The 20,648-nt window shown below is 43.5% G+C and overlaps 1 protein-coding gene across 1 annotated transcript; it reads right to left on the bottom strand.

Moving 5' to 3' along the window:
• Nucleotides 1–204: 204 nt before the first annotated feature.
• On the bottom strand, nt 205–17,666 carry LOC134500475 (pancreatic lipase-related protein 3-like). Its single transcript, XM_063307811.1, has 10 exons — nt 17,616–17,666; nt 16,720–16,845; nt 16,058–16,192; nt 14,440–14,569; nt 13,008–13,121; nt 6,259–6,381; nt 4,505–4,623; nt 3,540–3,669; nt 2,133–2,244; nt 205–376 (listed from the first exon to the last, which is right to left on the bottom strand). Exons 1-10 carry the CDS (start codon nt 17,664–17,666, stop codon nt 205–207), a joined length of 1,212 nt encoding a protein of 403 aa, XP_063163881.1.
• Nucleotides 17,667–20,648: the final 2,982 nt, after the last annotated feature.

The following is a 20,648-nucleotide window of genomic DNA, read 5'->3' as shown; positions in this document are numbered from 1 at the left end:
TAGCAAGGAGGCATGTAGTTCTTGCTATGTACTCGCTCTATCGGTTCAGAATAATAGATCAATAACTCCCTCCTGCCACAATCAGTGGACTTCAAATCCATCCTTGCACAAGTCCTACCCTTGCTCAGATAGAAATGATTACTTCCTGCAGTATCAAAAGAACTTGATATAAACTATGAAAATTAAGTATCAGAATGGCTATACTTACACACATCCATCCTGCCCACGGATCAGATTTATTTTTTCTGGTCCTAGTGTAGCCCAAAAGAAAGTAAAGAATTGCTTGTACCAAACAAACTCAATTCTTGAAGCATTTTCTGGATTAATTTCTACATCTGTGAGCTTTGAATAGATTTGTTCTTGGTTAAGGCAGCCTCTGTAAATATGTGAATGAAGAAATTACAGAGCATCAGTACAACATTTGAAGATTTGTGTTTGCCAATTTCACAATCAATTATTCTGTGAAATTAATATTGCTCATTCACAATTCATCTCAATCCTATTCCAAGTTAGATGAGCAACAGAGGTTATTAAAAATAATCTACCAATTCTATAATAGCACTGTGAATTACTCTTACAATTATACGGTTATTAAAGCACTTCTAAAAGAGGACATAGGAGAGGCAGTTTGGTGTAGTGGTTAAAGCACCAGGCTAGAAACTTGGAGACTCTGAGTTCTAGTCCCACCTTAGGCACAAAGCCAGCTGAGTGACCTTGGTCCAGTCACTCTCTCTTAGCCCTAGAAATGAGGCAATGGCAAACCACTTCTGAAAATCTTCCCAAGAAAAATTGCAGGGACTTATCCAGGAGTCAACACTGACTTGAGGCACAAAACAAACCAACAAACAAAGGACATACTGGCATTGTAATATATTCTGGGAACTTGTGTACAAAGCCTGTAATTCTTCACTGCAACAATTTGCAGAAGATTAGTTCACTTTTTATCTTTATTACTATTCTACTAACCTATTCATTTGCTTACTTGGGGCAACTCTAATTTGATTTAAAACAGCTTTTCTTAATCTTTTATTATTTTGTTATTCTGCATTGTAAATCTTTTCCCTCTCCACTATACAGATGACTGCTAAACTTTCTAGTCACATTACACATCTGATGAAGTAGGTTATAATACTCTGTTGTTCATTGTATTTTTAATGCACTCTAGGTCATTTTGTCATTTTTTTCCCCATATTATAGGGCTTGCTTATTGGCTTGATTCATTTAATAAAAGCATGTTCTGGCACTGTGATAGATATAGTTATATATATTTTTGTACCATTTTTCTTCTTTCCTTTTTTCCTTCACCTATTAAAGAATTTGAAAGCTTACTCATTATTTTGTGATATTTCACCTTGTTCCCAATTACTAGGACTAACCTGTACTCATAATACCTAAGAGAAGTAATTCAACTAATCTTTAGTTTCTATTTTGAACTGAGGATGCTTCCAAATGGACAGTTCTCATTACTATTGTTCAGAGATATTCTGCAGCTACTATAACCTTACTTCTTTAATGGATTTTCCATGGTGAGAAAGAACCATGGAAAAACCATCTAAAGAAAGGACAGGCAGATGCAGATCTAATCTCTACAGAATTACTGGATGTACCATGGCAATTGGACAGTCAAGTGATACTTGGAATTCCCTAAAACTAAATGCAAGTCAAAGAGCTACAAGAGCAGTCTATTAATTATGATACACAATTAAAGGCTCCTTGGACTTAAACAATTATTTTTGCACCTACAAGACAGCACAGTTCACCATGAAAGCTATTCCATTCCCATTCTCTCCACCCTGAAAGCTGATTCTGTAACCCATTTTGTGGGGTATTAAAGCAGAAATTGCAAACTTTTGAAAACATTTCATTTTTGAAAAAAGGACAGTATTGCCTAACTTCTTCATTTTCCACCTTTTTCATTTTTTGCATCATATATGATGTATGTAATCACCTTTTTAATATGTTCTTTTAGAAAACAGACTTAACCCCTGGATTAGGAGTTAAGATGTGCAGAAGTCTTTGGAAGTGCCCTATACATGATGAATATGAAAAACTATTAATTGGATTATTGATCTAATTATTCCTAAAATTAGCAATACCGAAAACCTGCCACTTCAAGAAAGCATGAAATGTACCTCACAATCGGATATTTCTTTACATCTCCATCTTTACTGTGGAAAACTATATTTACTTGTCCTTTCACACGTTCCATTCCATTTAGTTTGACAGAAATATTATACCGCCAACCTAAGTAATACAGTATGTATCTTATGAATACAGCAGTTAGATAAAATAAAAAATGTCTAGGCATGAACTACAATTAGGCAAGGATATTCATCTTTTTAATGAAATTAAAATAAGAAATTGAAAAAAAAAACTTTTATTCATTTAAAAGCTTGGAATTTTAAAGAATCTTAAGACATTTTGATAAATATTAATATTTACAGGGTTTTAATTTCCCCAGCCCACTACCAGCATGTGGCATCTGAAAGATTATTTTAGAGGGAAAATAGTTTCAAAAGATGTTTCCTACTTTTGTCTTAACTGTTAACAGACCGATGGTAACCCTAAGCACACAAACTCAGTTTAAAACCATTCCTCAGCCCCAACTATAACAGTTTAAAATGGGTTGGAATAAGAAAACAAGAATTTAAATATGTAATATTCAAATATTTAAAAAAACCATCATGCCTTATTCAAATGTGGATTTATGCACAATTTAAACAAAAATCAGATATTCAGCACCATAAAAACATTATAAAGCCTAAATATTCTTCCCACCTTTCCCCCTTGACTTCAATTTCAAACTACCTTGGGAAATAACGAGGTGTTGCCCAATTTTGAAAAGGATACAATATTGGCGTCAGATGAGATTTCAACAAAGGCCACCAGGAAGATTGTTCCAGACTGTTTCTTTTGAAGAAGGAGCTCATATCGGCAAAATACACTATTTTTGTTTTATTTTTGTACTCTTCTCCATAAACAAGATTTACTCATCCCTGTACATCAAAAGATTAACTGCTCGTTCTTGAAGCGTTAACAGGATCAAAATTTTTCTTGGAAGATAAATCTTGGCAGTTTGTCTTTACAAGTTTATGGGCTTAGAACTGTAGCCTACAATATATGTACAGTATGCTATCTTTGTATGTATGACCAGACAGGAAGAGTGATTGCTTCAGTGCAATCTTTAATCATTTAGTGTAGTTAACATTTCCAGTTTGGTCAAAAGAGATTGGCTGTGAATTTAGTCATATATTCCTTACAATGCCAAATACAGAAGTGAGATTTCCATGAAGACATCCAGGCAAGAAGACATGTCACATTGCCTGCTATCCTGTCAGCACGAGTGTGCATGGAAATTCCATTCCCTGGCTACACATAGAAAATAGTATATTTTGCCTGGAAAGTTATAGCTCTACGTGCAGCTTTAAATTTCAGAAATGTGGCCACTGTACTGACAGCCAAAACCAATCCTAAATTAGTAGATTCCTTTGCAGTTTCACTCATACATGAGTATCTCACACATACTTCACAACACTCACTGGTGAAGGGCTCCCTACGTCCTGTGTTTAGATAGTAGCTTTGATTGGTTTTCTTCAATTTATCACGGGACTGATCAGCATAGTGACCCATTACTGGGCAGCCTCCCTTGGGACATGGAAAGCAATTACCCTAGGATAAAATGAATGGATTGGTTTCAAAGGCTTTTTCAAGGCTTTTCACTCTTTCCATTATTCTACATTCCTTTATTGTATCAAGTATCCACTGCTATCCTGTCTTAGCACTTCAAATTGCAAATAGCAGATGTGATTATTTCAGTTCTGTTGGCTGTCTTGGTTGTTTTGACTTTATTCACTATTATTGATGCCTCCCCCTACCCACTAACCACTCAACCAACAGTGAAAGATTAAAGTGAAGGTTTAATTTCTAAGATGAGAGGTGCTAGAAAGCTGGTTTGCACAAATAGTTTGATACTATATCCTGGATATGTGAAGGTGGTGGTGGCACCTGCCAACACCTACTTTTTGATAGGATATCCACTGCTATCCACCAGCTTCTCCTTGGCTTGTTACTAATCCTTTTACTTTTGCAGCAAGGACCCTTACTTAGTCCAGCTCTTTGGAAGTAACAGAAGAAACAGCAACTGCAAGGAGATAATAATGTGGAGGAAGAGAGTAACTCAATGAGGAATTTCCTACTCAAGCCTGGAACTGGTGGTTATTTGACGGTGATAAAAATGTATTGTGTGAACATATTCAACACTTTGTAGTATCTCACATATTTGAGGCCTGATACTGAAAACAAAAGCTCAGAGTTTACTGATTTGTTTTTCCTTAAAAATGTGGATTTGTTCTTTAGCCATATTGAACTATACTAATGATCTAATACATTTTGTTGGATAGCAGGGGAACAAATGGATTCCAGTGTATACTGCCATGCTTATACTTCAAATGTATCTATTTAGAGAAGCTGATTGGATTGAACCAGGGCAGAATATCATGCTTACCGCTTGAAAAGATTTGTATGATTTGCAGGGATAGGCAAGGAATCCACTGGGGTAGAGAATGCTGTATCTGTAGTACTCGTGACTTCGTGAGTGATGGCAGTTTCCAACAGAACAAATCTCTGCCAAAAGAAATCTTGATAACTCCATCATTGCTTGTAATATAGTAGAAGCCTGATTCCGTTCAGGATGAAACCAGATGCAGAACTTTAAGCGCAATGCAAGTTTGTTCTACTTTGTCTCCTGTGAGTGACTTTGTTTTTATTAAAATGTCAAGCTCCATCTCATTTACTGCCTTTCAGCCCAGCCTACTTCACAGGGTTATTTTTGTGAGAATAAAAGTAGCAAAGGGACTGATGCGTACAGCACCTTGAGTTCACAGAGAGCAGGTGGAATATAAATCCAGTGAGTGCATTACTGTGAGCATGAATACATTAGTGGGAGAAGGAAACATAATGGATATTATGGTAGCTATTGGTTGGGAACTGGGTAGAAGGTTGAGACAATTTGTTTGGTGAAAATTATATGCTGCATTGTGGGCTGAATGTGGCCCTATCACGCCCTTTGTTGAGCCCCCAGAGCCTCTCAAGATTGCCACACCAAAATGCCATCAAACTGCTGAGTAATAGCAGTTTGATTTTCAGTGAAAAATGAAATAAAATTGGTGTGATAGGCTTAAAGCTTCTATAAAACATAATTCCCCCTCCCTCAGAATAGTCAACATTTCTACAATTGCCCCCTTGGATAATTTTGTAGCTCATCTCCTGAATCCCTTGGCAGACAAAATAATATTTTAAAGAGTGCAGGCTCACGGCACAAAAAGATTATTTGTTTTTAGAAGATTATTGATTCAAATGATGTTCGTCCCAGTTTGCTGTGGATTTGTGTCCATTTTGTTTTGTTTTTCAATGTTCCTCAAATAAATACTCTTACTAATTGGCAGTGAGGCCCGGCCTTTAAGGTGAGAATATCCAGTGGTTTTACCAGCAGATTGAAAGACGGAATTGGATAGTGGTGTGTACCTCTCTCTCTTAGGTGCATGGTGCACAGAATGTTATACTCTCATTTAATGACTGAGTATTACAGAATTAAGCATTTATTTTATTAGTTTTGTTCTGTCCTTGGTATGAAACACCATGTAGAGGGAGATTATCTTTGTCATCTTTGATATAAAACCACCTAGTATAAATAAATACTCCTTAACCTTGGAATGGTCTCATTGTTGGCAGGAGTAGGCAAAGCATTCCAAGAATAAGGTAAACTTTTCTTCCTTGTACTTGGCAGAACCAAGTGAGATAAAGCTATTGAAAATTGGTGTTATTAATTATGGTTTGGAGTCCATATTAGCTGGTCAGAAACCCCCATGAGATGGAAACCTCACTGGAAAGTTGCTGCATATTCGGTGGCTTTGAAGGCGGTCTACTCTCTGTTATCTCTTTGGAGTTCCCTTATTAGCAGAAGGGCAGAAGGTCTGTCTTTTCTTCTTTCTTTTGTTCTGTGTATCTTCAGTAGTTCTGAACATTACACTGTTATTATTCCAAGGCCGTATTTTCTCGTACTGCCTTGGAATAAAGCCTTAAGTACTCATATTGGTGTGCTCATTGCTTCCCAATCCAAAAGAATCTGTGACCCAATCCTGATGGTCTGAGGACAGAGCAATACATCCACCCAGTCCTAACAGACTCTGTCTGGATTAGAAGTATTTGATCACAAGTAGATCATGCGAATGTAAATGCTGAAAATGAGGACAGGGTTACCTTTAGGAAGGCCTTCCTGATCATGTTGTCTCACTGGTGTAATTACGTCATTACACCCGACCATAATCTTTCCACCATTGGGATAAAAGTCTATATCACCAGTGGCCTGAAGCATCCCATATCCTGTAATAAATTCAGAGTATGTTACATGATTGATTACTGTTATTGTGTCATGAGTGCCGTTGAGCTGAAGTCATCAGCGCAATGGCACACATGACAATAGCAAGGAAATAGGTGAAGGGGCTCAAGATAAGTAGCCATCAACCCACAACGACTAACGGCCAACAAACAATAACTAAACGGATCACGGAGCACACCCAAGCCATCAGCGCCAATACAACGGAGATCGCCCAGCTGACAGCAATCACCAGAGGAATAGAAAACCTGATGATGGGCGATCCCGGAACCCCTCACCCACCGGCAGGGCAACGTATTGGACAAAGGGGGGTGACGTGACCGCGAGTGAGGGGGCGCTGACCGGCGCGGGGTATTTAAACCCCGCACCGGCGCGCTCCTGTCACTCTCAGCTTTTTTCTTCCGACGCTGTAACTGCGCTGTGAATAAATCAGAGCCTGATCCACGAACCAGTGTCTGAGTATTATTCAGAGGCAGGCAGCGCATGACATAAAGCTGAGAGTCATAAACTCAGCCTCGCCGAGCCCCACCGGACGACAACGAGCCGCGGGAGGAGTAGACGGCGAGAAGACCAGCAAGATGAGGCCGGAGCGGCGCGGGCAAGGAGGGCGAGCCGCGCGGCAAGAGACAGAGGAGGACCGACCAAGGCCAGAGGCACCGCGGACTCCCGGAGCCATGGACGCCCACCCCACCCGACCCGAGCCTCAGCTCCAACCCCAAGGGGAGATGGCGACGGAGGCAACCCGACCGCGGGAGGGAGCAGCACGACTTCCGAAACCAGCAGAGGACCCCGCGCCCCACATCGCACCCCAGCAACGGGCGTGGAGTGACAGCCCAACGGCGGTCAACACGGAGGAGGACGATGGAGACACCCAGCAGACGGCGGAGGAAGCGGACCTGCGGCAGAGGGACGATGAACCCCGCCGGCAACCCACCCCCGAGGACGCGCCAACGGAACCGGCCCCAGCGGCGGCGCGGGCTGTGGACGAGGAGGCACGAGCTGAACTCGCGGCCATGCGGGCTCAACTGACGGAACTCCGGACCATGCTCCAGTCGCTTATGCCCCCCGCGCCACCCAACGACGTCCCCGCACAGGCCCACACCCCGAGCGAAGCACTGAACCCCCACGGGCCAGCGGAGGGTCAGCAGATGGCACAGGCGGACGACACCACAGACCGGGAAGCGAGAGGCAGGGCCGCGCAAAACGCCCGGGCCCCAAAGGACTTCCCCATCTTCTTCGATGGGACCCCCACGAAACTCTCGTTTTTCGTCACGAACGCTAGGGAGTTCATGGGGAGGCATGGACACTCCTACGACTCCGAGGCCGACAAGATCGCCGCCGTGGCGATCAAACTCCAAGACAGGGCGGCGGACTGGTACGTCCAACTGTACGAGTCCAGCTCCCCCGCCCTCGCCACCTTCCCTGCTTTCATCAATGAGATGAAAAACTACTTCGAAGACCCCCTAGCCAAAGTAAGGGCGAAAAGCGCACTCCAAAGACTTAAACAGGGCACACGCATGGTCCCTGACTACGCCCTGGAGTTCAAAGCCCTCGCGGGGAAGGTCAGCGACTGGTCCGAGACCACCCTGCTGGAAATGTTCAAAAGGGGGCTCAACCGCGACGTTCTCCAATGGGCCCTCTACCGCGACGACCCAGAAACGCTACACGGGTGGATCCACCTCGCGGGGAAAGCCGAACACGCGCACCGCACCTTCCTCATGACAACCACGGAAGACACAAACTATGCCGGAAAAAAGGTACCCGCACCACACGTGGGGATGGCCGGCCCCATATACCCAAAAAAGAAATTCAACCGGGAGCCCTGCGGGAGGTGTGGCAAATTAGGGCACAAGACGGTGGATTGCTTCGCCAACCGACCGCCGACCAGTGTGCCCAAACCCACCCCGAAAATTAGCCCCAAACCACCCAACCTGGGGCCGCCCCCTCACCGCCGAATGACCGTGGCCACAGCGACACCAGAGGAAGGCTGGGACGCTTACTGGGGGGAAGAGGATAACGCAGACCCCGACCAGCCGGTGGGAAAAGCTCCCCGCCTGCCCTGAAACGCGTGGCGAGGCAGGCGGTGGGACAGCAGCGCGGACCACCTCGACGGAACGACGAAAGCCCCGTAATAATGGCAGCAATCAAACTCTCTGCCGGCAACAGAGCCACCACGGCCGCGGCACTAGTGGACTCGGGGTGCTCAAAAAACCTCATCCACCCCGACCTAGTCGCCAAACTCGACCTCCGCTGCTTCCCCCTCCCCATGCCGCTGGCATTCCACCAGCTGGACGGCTCCACAGCGGGAGGGAAACCAGCCACGCTACAAACCGAGCCGGTCACCCTGCAAATGGGCACTCACACCGAGCGCACATCGTTCGTCGTCACGCACATCGGACGGCCCATTGCAGTCCTGGGGATGCCATGGCTCGCGACAAACAACCCGCGGATCAACTGGGAGACCCGCACCTTCACATTCGGCGACGGCGAGTATCGAGCACCAGTTCCAGCGGGCAGAACCAACCCCACTGTAGGACGAGCAGAGGCGACCACACAAGACAACGCCGCTACCACAGCAGACCTACCGGAACAATACGCCGACTTCTCCGAGGTCTTCGGAGAGGCAGAAGCTGACCAACTACCCCCCCACCGCAAGACGGATTGCCGGATCGACCTACTGCCCGACGTCCCCTTACCTAGACCAAAGATCTACTCGATGACCCCGAAGGAGATGGCAACCCTCCGGGAGTTCATCGATAAAAACCTAGACAGGGGATTCATAGAGCCAGCATGCTCACCGGTCGGAGCCCCCGTCTTATTCCGGGAGAAGAAAGACGGCACCCTACGGCTCTGCACCGACTACCGGGGCCTAAACGCGGCTTCCCTGTCCAACAAATACCCCTTACCCCTGGTGAAGGACATGCTCGCCCACCTGTCCACGGGCAAAGTCTTTTCCAAACTGGACCTTCGCGAGGCGTACTATTGCATCCGAATCAGGGAGGGGGACGAATGGAAGACGGCGTTCAACTGCCCCCTAGGCGCCTTCCAGTACAAAGTACTGCCCTTCGGACTCGCGGGGGCCCCTGGGGTGTTCATGCAGCTCATCAATGAGGTACTGCATGAACATCTGTTCAAAGGGGTCCTGGTCTACATCGACGATGTCCTTATTTACACAAAAACGCACGAGGAACATGTGACCCTAGTCAGGCAAGTCCTCGACAAGCTCAGAAGGGCGCAGCTCTATGCCAAGCCTACAAAGTGCGAGTTTCACAAAGAGCGCCTAGACTACCTGGGGTACCGAATCTCCGGGGATGGCATCGAAATGGACCCCGCAAAAGTCGAAGCGGTGCTAAACTGGGAGCGCCCCCGCAACAGACGCCAACTACAGAGCTTCCTCGGATTTGCGAATTTTTACAGGTCATTCGCCCGGGGGTTCGCAGAGATAGCCCTCCCCCTAACGGACCTCCTCAAAACCAAAGGGGTGGGGGACACCCGACGCGCCAAGAACCCAGGCACAGTGCTGAATTGGACTCCCGCGTGCCAGACCGCATTCAACAAGCTGAAAGCGCTGTTCACTACGGAGCCAATCCTCGCGCACCCGGACCCAGAACGGCCGTTCGTGGTCCAAGCCGATGCCTCAGACTTCTCCCTGGGAGCCATCCTGCTACAGAAAGACCCCACGGGACTCCTGAAACCATGCGCCTACCTGTCAAGGAAGTTCTCCGAGACAGAAAGGCGATGGCACGTCTGGGAGAAAGAAGCCTTCGCGGTGAAATCAGCGCTAGAGACATGGCGACACCTACTCGAGGGAGCCACCCAACCATTCGAGGTCTGGACTGACCACCGGAACCTCGAGGCCCTACGAACGCCTAGACGCCTTAGCCCAAAACAGGTCCGATGGGCTCAATTCTTCAGCCGCTTTAATTTCCAGCTGAAGTTCATGCCGGGCAAAAAGAACTTCCTGGCCGACGCCCTCTCCCGACTGCCCCAAGACGAAGAGCCCGCCCCAGACACCATTGGGACGGTCCTATCCGCCTCGCAACTGGGGATGGCCGTGACCACCCGAAGCGGCGCGCGGAGGCAGCTCGACTCTACGGCGCAGCCGACGGCGGGACAACCCGCGACCGGAAGAAGCCAACCGCAACTACCAGGGGGAATGCGCACGGACCTCGCCGCCGCCCTCAAAACCGACCCCTGGTTCCTGGCAAACCCCGACAAGGTAACAATGGCACAGGACCTGGCATGGGGGGAAGGCAGAATCTACGTCCCGGACTCGCAACGCCAGGCGATCTTGCATAGGTCACACGACGCCAAACAAGCGGGACACTTTGGGTTCCTCAAGACCCTACACCTAACACGGCGTCAATTCTGGTGGCCCGCGCTCAGGTGAGACGTAAAAGCCTACGTAGCGTCCTGCCCAACGTGCGCTAGGGCCAAACGGGCACCAGGCAAACCCGCGGGGCTATTACAACGGGTGGCAGAACCCTCCCGCCCATGGGAGGAAATCTCTATGGATTTTATAGTGGACCTCCCACCCAGCCAGAAGAAAACGGCCATTTGGGTGGTGAAGGACTACTTCTCAAAGCAGGCCCACTTCATCCCCTGCACGTCGGTCCCATCCTCACAACAGCTAGCCAAACTCTTCCTCATCCACGTGTACAGGCTACACGGATGTCCCGCACGTGTGGTGACTGACAGGGGCACACAGTTCACCTCCAAATTCTGGCGGGCCTTCCTAAAGCTGACGGGGACCCAACAGGCCCTATCTACGGCTTGGCACCCCCAGACGGACGGAGCCACAGAGGTTCTTAATGCCACCTTAGAGCAATTCATACGATCATATACTAACTACCACCAAGACGACTGGGCTGAACTGCTCCCGTTCGCCGAAGTCGCATACAACAACGCCGTCCACACGAGCACGGGGAAAACTCCGTTTGAAGTAGTCTCGGGGCGCGACTTCATCCCCATACCGGAGCTACCTCAACCCCCGGAACCCCAGGTGGACGCTAGCGACTGGGGACGGAAGATCGCGGAAGCATGGCCAGTAATCACGGCGGCGCTGAAGGATGCACAGGCAGCCTACAAAGAGCAGGCCGACAAGCACCGGCGCCAACAACCGACGTTCCAAGCGGGGGATATGGCCTACCTATCCACCAAGTTCCTAAAGTCAACCCAACCCTCGAAAAAACTGGGGCCTAAGTACATCGGGCCGTTCCGAGTCACGCAAATAGTGAACCCGGTAGCAATACGCTTGGACCTGCCACACAACCTACGGAGACTCCACCCGGTGTTCCACACCAGCCTCCTGAAACCGGCAACCACCTCCTGATGGCACCCAAGCACGCCACAGCCCGCACCGGTGATGATCGACGGGCAACACCACTTCAAAATAAGGGACATCCTCGACTCCCGCAAGCAACGAGGAACTCTACACTATCTGGTCAGGTGGAAACACTTCCCCCACCCGGAATGGGTGGCGGCGCACAACGTTAACGCGCCTGACCTGACCAGAGCATTTCACCGGGCATACCCCGACAAACCACAACCAAGGTCAGCAAGCCAAACCCCCCCCCGCAGGCCCCCCCGCCTCCCGTGCCCCAAGGGAAAGGGCCCCCCCAAGCCCGCGACTTGGGTGGACCTCCCCCCCCGGGACTCACTCCCCCCGCCCCGGGCCCACGAGGTGGTGACAAGCGTTCGCCAGCACCCTCCCCCCGCCCCCCCGGCCGCGGGGGAGTGGCAAGCAAGTCAACAGGGCAACCTGGGGGCAACGCCCAGGAGATACAACAAAGGCGACGCACTTTAAATGGAAAAAAAAGAAGGGCCCTACCTGGAGCTGATAAGCACCCGACCAGCCACGCCTCTCTCCTCGCCGAACTGAGCCAAACAAACAGGGTGTGGCTGGAGCATGCGCACGCCAGGATAGGACCCGAGCATGCGCACCAGGGACACACCCTGGGAAGGCACGTGGTAGAGGGAGGAGCAAAGGGAGGGGCGACAACTACTCCGGCGGGAATTTCAAAAAAAAAAAAAAAAAAGTGCCGTTTGACAGCTCCACCGAAAAAAAAAAAACCAGAAAACCGGGGGGGAGCACTATTCGGAAAGGGGGCAGTATGTCATGAGTGCCGTTGAGCTGAAGTCATCAGCGCAATGGCACACATGACAATAGCAAGGAAATAGGTGAAGGGGCTCAAGATAAGTAGCCATCAACCCACAACGACTAACGGCCAACAAACAATAACTAAACGGATCGCAGAGCACACCCAAGCCATCAGCGCCAATACAACGGAGATCGCCCAGCTGACAGCAATCACCAGAGGAATAGAAAACCTGATGATGGGCGATCCCGGAACCCCTCACCCACCGGCAGGGCAACGTATTGGACAAAGGGGGGTGACGTGACCGCGAGTGAGGGGGCGCTGACCGGCGCGGGGTATTTAAACCCCGCACCGGCGCGCTCCTGTCACTCTCAGCTTTTTTCTTCCAATGCTGTAACTGCGCTGTGAATAAATCAGAGCCTGATCCACGAACCAGTGTCTGAGTATTATTCAGAGGCAGGCAGCGCATGACATATTGCTTCTGTCACAAGATTCAGTTGTGTCTGGCCATTTACCTAGAGGAAATTGGGCAGCATTGCTATGTATGACATCCACAAATTCAGCATCAGAAGGATCCAGCCGGACCATCTCAGGGAATCCTTCAAAACCAATCCTTGCTGGGTCTAAACCTAAATAGAGAGAAAATAATCCCACAAGAAATTGGATTTTTTTTTCCTTTTGGATTAAAAATGCAGGTCTATGTGATGATAAACAGTCTTACAAATAGCCTGGTAATAATGAATCTACAAAAGTGTATAAAAGAAGTCCATCATACTGCAATAAATCCCATTAAACATATGAAAAAAGATGTGAAATCACCAAAACGTGCTGATACTTTATATATGATTATGAAAAAAACATTTTTTTTTTAATCGTATGGCATAGCAGTTCGGTGTTCATGCTGCTTTTTCTTGCTGGGAAATCCTTGTAAGGTCCAGCAGCCAGATGTGTAGACTATTTAGCCGTGACAAGTCATGTTGCCCGGGGTGCACCATGAGGAGGCTAGTCCACATTGCACCGAATAAAACAGTGATGATTTTCATACATAAGTAGTGCTTGCTGCAGTTAAAATAACCATGTAAAACTACAGAGAATTATACTACTGAACTTTGAAATCATACTGTAGCTGCAGTGATATTGGTAGATCAGGTTGACTGCAGTTTATCACTCTTCAACATGGAGGGCACCCAAATTTTGCACCATCTATATTTATTGTCTACCTCTTCCTTCTCTGGAAGCCATCTAGGGAAAAAAAAAGCCAGCTGCAACTGCAACTTGCTCTGTTGCATCCCCAAATGTAAAAAAAAAAAGGAAAAAAAAAGTTAAATAGTGCCAGTTCAGAATGTCTAGTATAGAAACTATAGACAAAAGAAGAGAAAGGCAAGGAAACAGAGAATGATGGAGATGGAATGGTAACAGAATATGCATATGTTGTCCAGGGCCAGCTCAATATCCCTGGCTAGAAATGTCCAGGTTTTTATGTCAGCACAGGAAGATGTTACACCAATTTGTTGTTCTTCCAATTGATTTGTTCAGTGAAAATTGGAATGTTGTTAGTCTATCTTGCTGGCTTCTTTCCTGAGCTTATTGGGTGGATGGGAATGGGTGGAAAGAGGACAATCTCCAACTTGCCTAAAACTAGGAGAGAAAAAAGGAGATAAATAATGCATGCTGCCTTTTTAAATTGGGCATGTTGCCTGCAATTGATGCTGTCTTCATATATATATATATATATGGAATAGATTATGTGATTATGAAAACATGAGCAGCATTTCTGAAGCAGGATGCTTAATGAATGTCACAGGAAGACTGAGGCTCATCAGAAACAACTTATTTTACCTTTAACCTGGTTTAGTTCCATATCTTCCTCAAATTGATTGACTTCCACTTCAAGCCTTTCTCTCTTTCAATCAAGATTGCAACGTGTGATAAGATAGGATAGCATACCACTTATTCTTCCAATGCCTGGAGATTTTTTGCCAACACTTTGAAGTCGTCTTCCTGCCTCTCCAGCAGTATGAGCACCAAGACTGTGGCCAATGAGGTGGATGTTGGAAGGACAATACTGGTAGATTTTCTAGTAATTCAATAAAGGGGAGAATGATTAGCAAGTAAATCAGCATTTGTTGCATTTTGCAGATGGAGCAGAATTTTGCATGTGTTGTAATAAAACTGATCTATTTTTAGGACTCATAATGATGTTGATTACATTGACCACAGTTCTCTACACCTTCTCAGCTTCAAAATATACATCAGCTACCTGTTAGACAGACTTTGAACCCATGGTTTAAACAGAATATTCTGACCAAATATTTTCAACTATTAAAATTATAGGAAATCTCAATATAGTACTCCCAAATTATATAATTTATAAGATCTAGAATAATTTCAGTGGGACTTTGTAATATACTGTTTATATGAAAGTGAATCAGTGCTCAAGTGTTTGATCACAATGTTAGGCTGGATGGAAGTTATATTAATATTTCAGAAGAATACTACATCTTTTTTATATTGTGTGAAATACTGTTTCTCAAGAAGTAATACTGTTTCTGTTATGTTCACCCATAAGGCTTCAAAAGACATGGAAATGCCACAGATGAGTGTGATAGATAATTTTTTCATACTGTCATTACATGAAGATGTTCCTGCAACAAATATTTTAATAGCTATTAACCTGATTTTATAGAATCTCAAAATTTGTTTATTAATTTTGCTTAATTTTTATTGCATACCTGATTATCTCTGCACTACATTATGGAAACAATAACAGTGTTATCATTATCATTATCATTACTGCAACTGGAACTTGATAGCAATTCATAAGAATTTCAAGAATCTTGATTTACTTAAAGATCAGGGACAAAGGACCTTCCCAGTTGTCTCATTTGAGAACTGCTAGGTTGGTCTTTCCTATAGCAGCCCATTTACAGAATTCCTTAAGATGCAACAGGCAGCATCATAAACCACTTTTTAAAAATATAAATTTGTCACTGCCCATCTCCTCTGGTGGAAGGAGTTGGGCGGTAACAAATTTGATAAATAAATAAATAATTTAAAAATTTAAAAAGCCCTCAAACCAGTTTAATAAGCTACACATTCCCCTAAAGGATTTATCTGATTGTTTTGCTCCAGATTTTAACTGGAACTGGGATTTTGTCTTGGAGTGTTGATGTTATTGCTACTATTTATTGGTTTATTATTTTTACATAAACATTCCTGAGAAATTTTAGTGCTTAAATGTTGCCTAGAAGATTTTTAGAAAAGAAAAAGAAAAGTATTGTAAAACTGTGGGGAAACATTTAAAAAATTAGCATCCATTTTATTCTATTTATTTTATTTATTCTAGATTTGAACATAACAACTTCATATGAGAATCTTAAAAGGTGCATGTGTACAAAGGTTGACAGCTTAATCTAAATATTCTTATTTTTCTATCTACAATACTTTAAAGTTTATTTTGTACAATAAAAATAGATATACTGGTAAATAGATTGATAATGTGTGATTTCTGTAGGTAGTATCAGAATCTTTGATGTTTCATAATGTGTTTAGCTTAAAATCTTACCATCATGGTACTGATAAAATAAACTATCACTGCTCCAAGAACACGGATATTGCTGCCAGCAATGAAGTATGTGCACTTAGCTCCATCTTCCCAGTCAACAACAAAACAGTTAATGTCTTCCACATCCACCAGAAGCTATAGCATCAGAGTGATACATTAAAAAAATTACATTTGGATGATTAATACCAACAGAATGGATGCTTTAAAAAATAGCTGATCACTGAGTTCTTAAGTTCCATAGGGATTTGTAATTCAGTCCAAGCCATGCAGACCAGGCTAACCTACCAATTTCCTGCACATTAGCATATATAATACATATCATGGTGCTTTACAAGTAGGAAGTAACTGATCTGTAAGATATGCCTACAGGTATCTTATGACTTGTGAAAATAAAAACAGTCCAGTTGCAAACAGAAAAGATAAAAACAAAACCCAACAACTGTTCCAGGGGTGGTATTATAAATATATATTATTATTTTAAAACAAAACAAAAAATACATTGGAGGGCAAAGGACCTGTTTGGAATATCAGCAGTCCCCTGATGCCCATGGACTCTTTGTTGCCAACCCATGACTTAAGCCATATATTTATTAGGCAAAAGAGGCATATTAATGTTTTCCCCTCATTTTCTAGTATCTTCCACAGAATAAGAAATCTCATACCAAACACAGCTCTACAACCCAGCCATATTTTCCAGTGCTTGTAAATCCATGGATAACAAAGCGAGTTTTCCTCAATGGGGAGAAGTAAGAATTTTGGAGAGTTGAAGTTTTACTGTATAATATTTTCTGCATGGAATTTAAAGACAATGATATAACAAATTAATTCAAATTTCTATGATTGTCAAAGCAAAGAATGTGCCACATTTTCTTGGGTCCTAATATTCTTACAAAGCCTAACTTAACTAATCTCTATTTAAAAATAAATAAATAAATGGATATAAGTGGGCTCAAATGTCTTGCCCCATTCATTCCTGAGGCTAGGCAGTTGCCAAAAGCTTCTTCTTAAAGTCTGAAGTAACATATATTTTCTTTTGGCTACATCTACTGTATCTTGGGTCACAGACTCCATTACAAACAGGTGTTTCTGGCCTCTTCCAGCTGACAACTTATCAATTAGCTTCACAGTCTCTCTGACTGACATATGGAACATGCCTGTCACTCCACTGCTGTTATCCAGATGGTAAGAAAAGATCATCAGATCGTAAGTGATCTGATGATCTTTTGCAGCCAATCTGTTAGAAAATTGGTTGTGTTTCTGATTTTGAACTGCAAATATTCTTAGCCAATTTTGATATTTTGGGTAACTGGGTGCTTTTATTAATACTAATTCAGGCAACCACTGGTTAAATAACAAGATCTATAATTGCATTTATCTACAACTAGCAGTATGCGTTTTTATCCATCTAATTAGCCAGGGCTTGAAAAATAAACCCTCCTTTGTTTCTTGATGCTATAGAAAGAAAGAAAAGAAAAGATATATGCAAGTACTACAAATGAATCATAATCAGATAATAAAACAGCAGCAGCAGAAATAACAACAATTATAATAATCTCACTTGTGACAGATTTCCAGTTTCTTTTGTGAAAAGCGAGAAAGAGATATTCATACTTTCTGGAGATGCAGGTAAGCCGAACAGATGTCTCCCAGGTATTCCTGACCAAGGAGGTTTATTAGAAAAGCAGCCTATTCTTTCATAACAGACTTCATTGGCTAGGGGGTACACAAGGCAAATTCTGAAAACAATTTGTTACATTCATATTTTTTCAGTGAGCATTTGTAAGTATAAATACATCTCTGTAGATAATTTTAGGACAGCTCAGTCTATATTTTAAAAGTGCATACCAGCCTTCCCTGACATACTGCCTTCCAGATAAATTAAACCAACTACAGGTAGTCCTCTTTTAGCAACTACCTCAGACAGTGACCATTCACAATTATAATGGTGATAAAAAAGTAATTTTGTGACCAACGCATGCATTTATGACCTTTGCAGCATCTCTTTCAGTCATGTATTCACCATTACAGTCAGTTATAGGTAGTCCTTGCTTAGTGACCACAATTGGGACCAGTAACTCCATCGCTAAGTGCCACAGTCATTAAGCAAAACATCACGTAACTGTGACAGGCTTCTGACCTCTCTTCCCCTTCAGTCGTTAAGCAAAGCGCCATGGTCATTAAGTGAAACATCACATGACTACAGCTTAGAATTTTACCTCTGCCTTCTCTATTAAGTCTGTCACAAGCCAGTTGCGAAGCACACAAATGGTAATCACTTGACCGTGGGACGCTGTAGGCCGTAAATGCGTGCGGGCTGCGAAGTGCCCAAATGGCAATCATGTGACCATGGGATGCTGCAACGGTCATAAATACCCTAATCAGTTTTACACTGAAGGCTTTTGTTTGCCTCCTAAGCAGCAAACAAAACAGCTGGTGCTAGCACATTCCTTTTGTTGTGTATTCCCCATTGTGTGCTTGCCGACTCTCTTGTAATCCCTTCCTCTACAATGAATATAAATTCAAACATTAATTTCCTTCTTGCTAATTATCCCAGCACCACGGTGAGCATTCCCAAGGGTGGGGAAGTAGGGAAAAAGGGCTCTAAGATTTGCCCTTTTACCCAGATTCCTCATGAGTTGAGTTCCAGAAAACTTCCCTGCCATTTGGGCTCACCCGGCTGTTTGGGCTGGTATCCTTCTCATGCTGTCAAGCAAAGTAAAGCTGAAGTAAAATTGTAAGCACAGTCACAGTCATGAATTTCACTTAGTAACCATTTTGCTTAATGACCAAATCACCAAAACCAATTGTGGTCACTAAACAAAGACTACCTGTATCATCGTGTTGCTCCTCTAAAATAAGGCTCTGATCCAATATGTTTATGTCTCATTCTATATAGTCCACAGACTTGAAGAGGAGGAAGGATTCATCAGACTTATAAGAGGTCATCAGCTAGTTAAGAGAAAAATTCTGAAGCACTGGAAATTTAAAATATAATGGAGCTAAGTCATAGCTACATCAATGTTCATTTCGTGCTTTTCAAGTAAATGACATCAACTTTGACTCAATCATTGGGGAAATACAACATTTTCAGCAAACACAAATCTAGAAAAGACCTGAGGTCTCTAAAAATTGAAGAGCTTTGCCATTCAAATTATAGACAGTAATCAAACACACACACACTTCATGAATGACATGATATACAGTCAGAAATGCACACATATTAAAGCCTTACAATGCATATATATCATCATTATGTTCAGTGGCTGTATTTACTTGCTGGTACAGCTGATAAAGAATTGAATGCATGAATTAATTAAATTAATTTATATTAATCAATATAAAATGTGAACAATAAAGGGTATTATTATCTACTTCCTTATTAAGCTATTTTAACATGAAATTGTTCTGAGGCAAGATATAATGCATGATATATTGCCTTACCTTCTGCTGTGCCAAGAAGGAAGTAGACAACAGTCCAAATTAGATTAATCTATAATAAATTTAAATAAATACATTAAGTCTCTGTAAAGCCCATTAGCACTTAATTTCTAAGCAATTCATTTTCTTCAAGCATTTCCTTAAACAGTGTAATTTTAGTGATGAGAGAAAGTTATCTGACCTGGTATCTCATTCAGCTGAGTTCTGTGAGCCTATCTCATTGATTTTAGTGAACGCATAACTGCTTTTTCTGGAACTTTGTCTACATATTTGCCTACATTATGGTGTTATAGCCATGAAGTGCCCATCTTTGGTTTAAGTTACAACAGGTATGAACTGGTAAGAAATTATCTACAGTATATCATACCTACTTTCCAACTACACTTTGTCTTGTTCTATCTGGCTGAAGTTATTTATTTATCTGTTTATTTATCTATCAAATTTCATCACCGCCCATCTCCCTCAAAAGAGGAACTCTGGGCAGTGTATAGTAAAGCTAAAAAGAGATTCAGATACAATAAAAACAAGCTATCTTAAATATCAATATCAATAAATATAAATATAAAATAGCATCCAGGATGACAATATTAAAAGTTCTGATTTAAATTCATAAGTACATGGGAACCATTTTAAGGCACTAGCCACCCCCAGGATTGACTACCCGCCTTCCCGCCCCAAGTGAGATGGCACAGCCAGGTCTTTAACCCTGTTAAAGTTAGGTATATAAACTCCCAGAAACGTTGTTACTATAGAGGATATTCCTTTAAACTACAAGGGACTTCCTTTAGAGTACATATTTATAGTGGATGAGAAAAATTATATTCAAATGAATACCACATAATTCAGTCTCCAAAGAAATGTAGCTAAACCAGATTTGTTTGTTTGACTTTACATTTGGTTTCTGTAAACAACTTCAAAAGTACATAATAATTATTCATGCAGAATTAAAACATATGATCATTTATATTAATATTAATAGCATTCAGGACAGTGCATTTAAATATTAAACAATAGTAACATTAATGTCCTTTGTAACAATTTCTGAGTGGAGTCTTGTAAACACAACTATATAGAACAAACTGTGGCTCCTCTGTCACTGTCAGTCCACAGTCTGTAATCCTCATGATAAACTTCCATAAGATAGGAATAATAT

The sequence above is a fragment of the Candoia aspera genome, chromosome 6 (assembly GCF_035149785.1).
Source record: "Candoia aspera isolate rCanAsp1 chromosome 6, rCanAsp1.hap2, whole genome shotgun sequence".
NCBI classification, from domain to species: Eukaryota; Metazoa; Chordata; class Lepidosauria; order Squamata; family Boidae; genus Candoia; species Candoia aspera.
This window is presented reverse-complemented; position numbering and strand designations above follow the sequence as displayed.

Coding starts and splice junctions, on each gene's coding strand:
- LOC134500475 (XM_063307811.1), bottom strand. CDS start 17,666: ATGAATATCTCTTTCTCGCTTTTCACAAAAGAAACTGGAAATCTGTCA. Junction 6,382..13,007: donor TGCTGCCCAATTTCCTCTAG/GTAAATGGCCAG, acceptor AATTTATTACAG/GATATGGGATGCTTCAGGCC. Junction 2,245..3,539: donor ACGTAGGGAGCCCTTCACCA/GTGAGTGTTGTG, acceptor TGTATTACTTAG/GTTGGCGGTATAATATTTCT.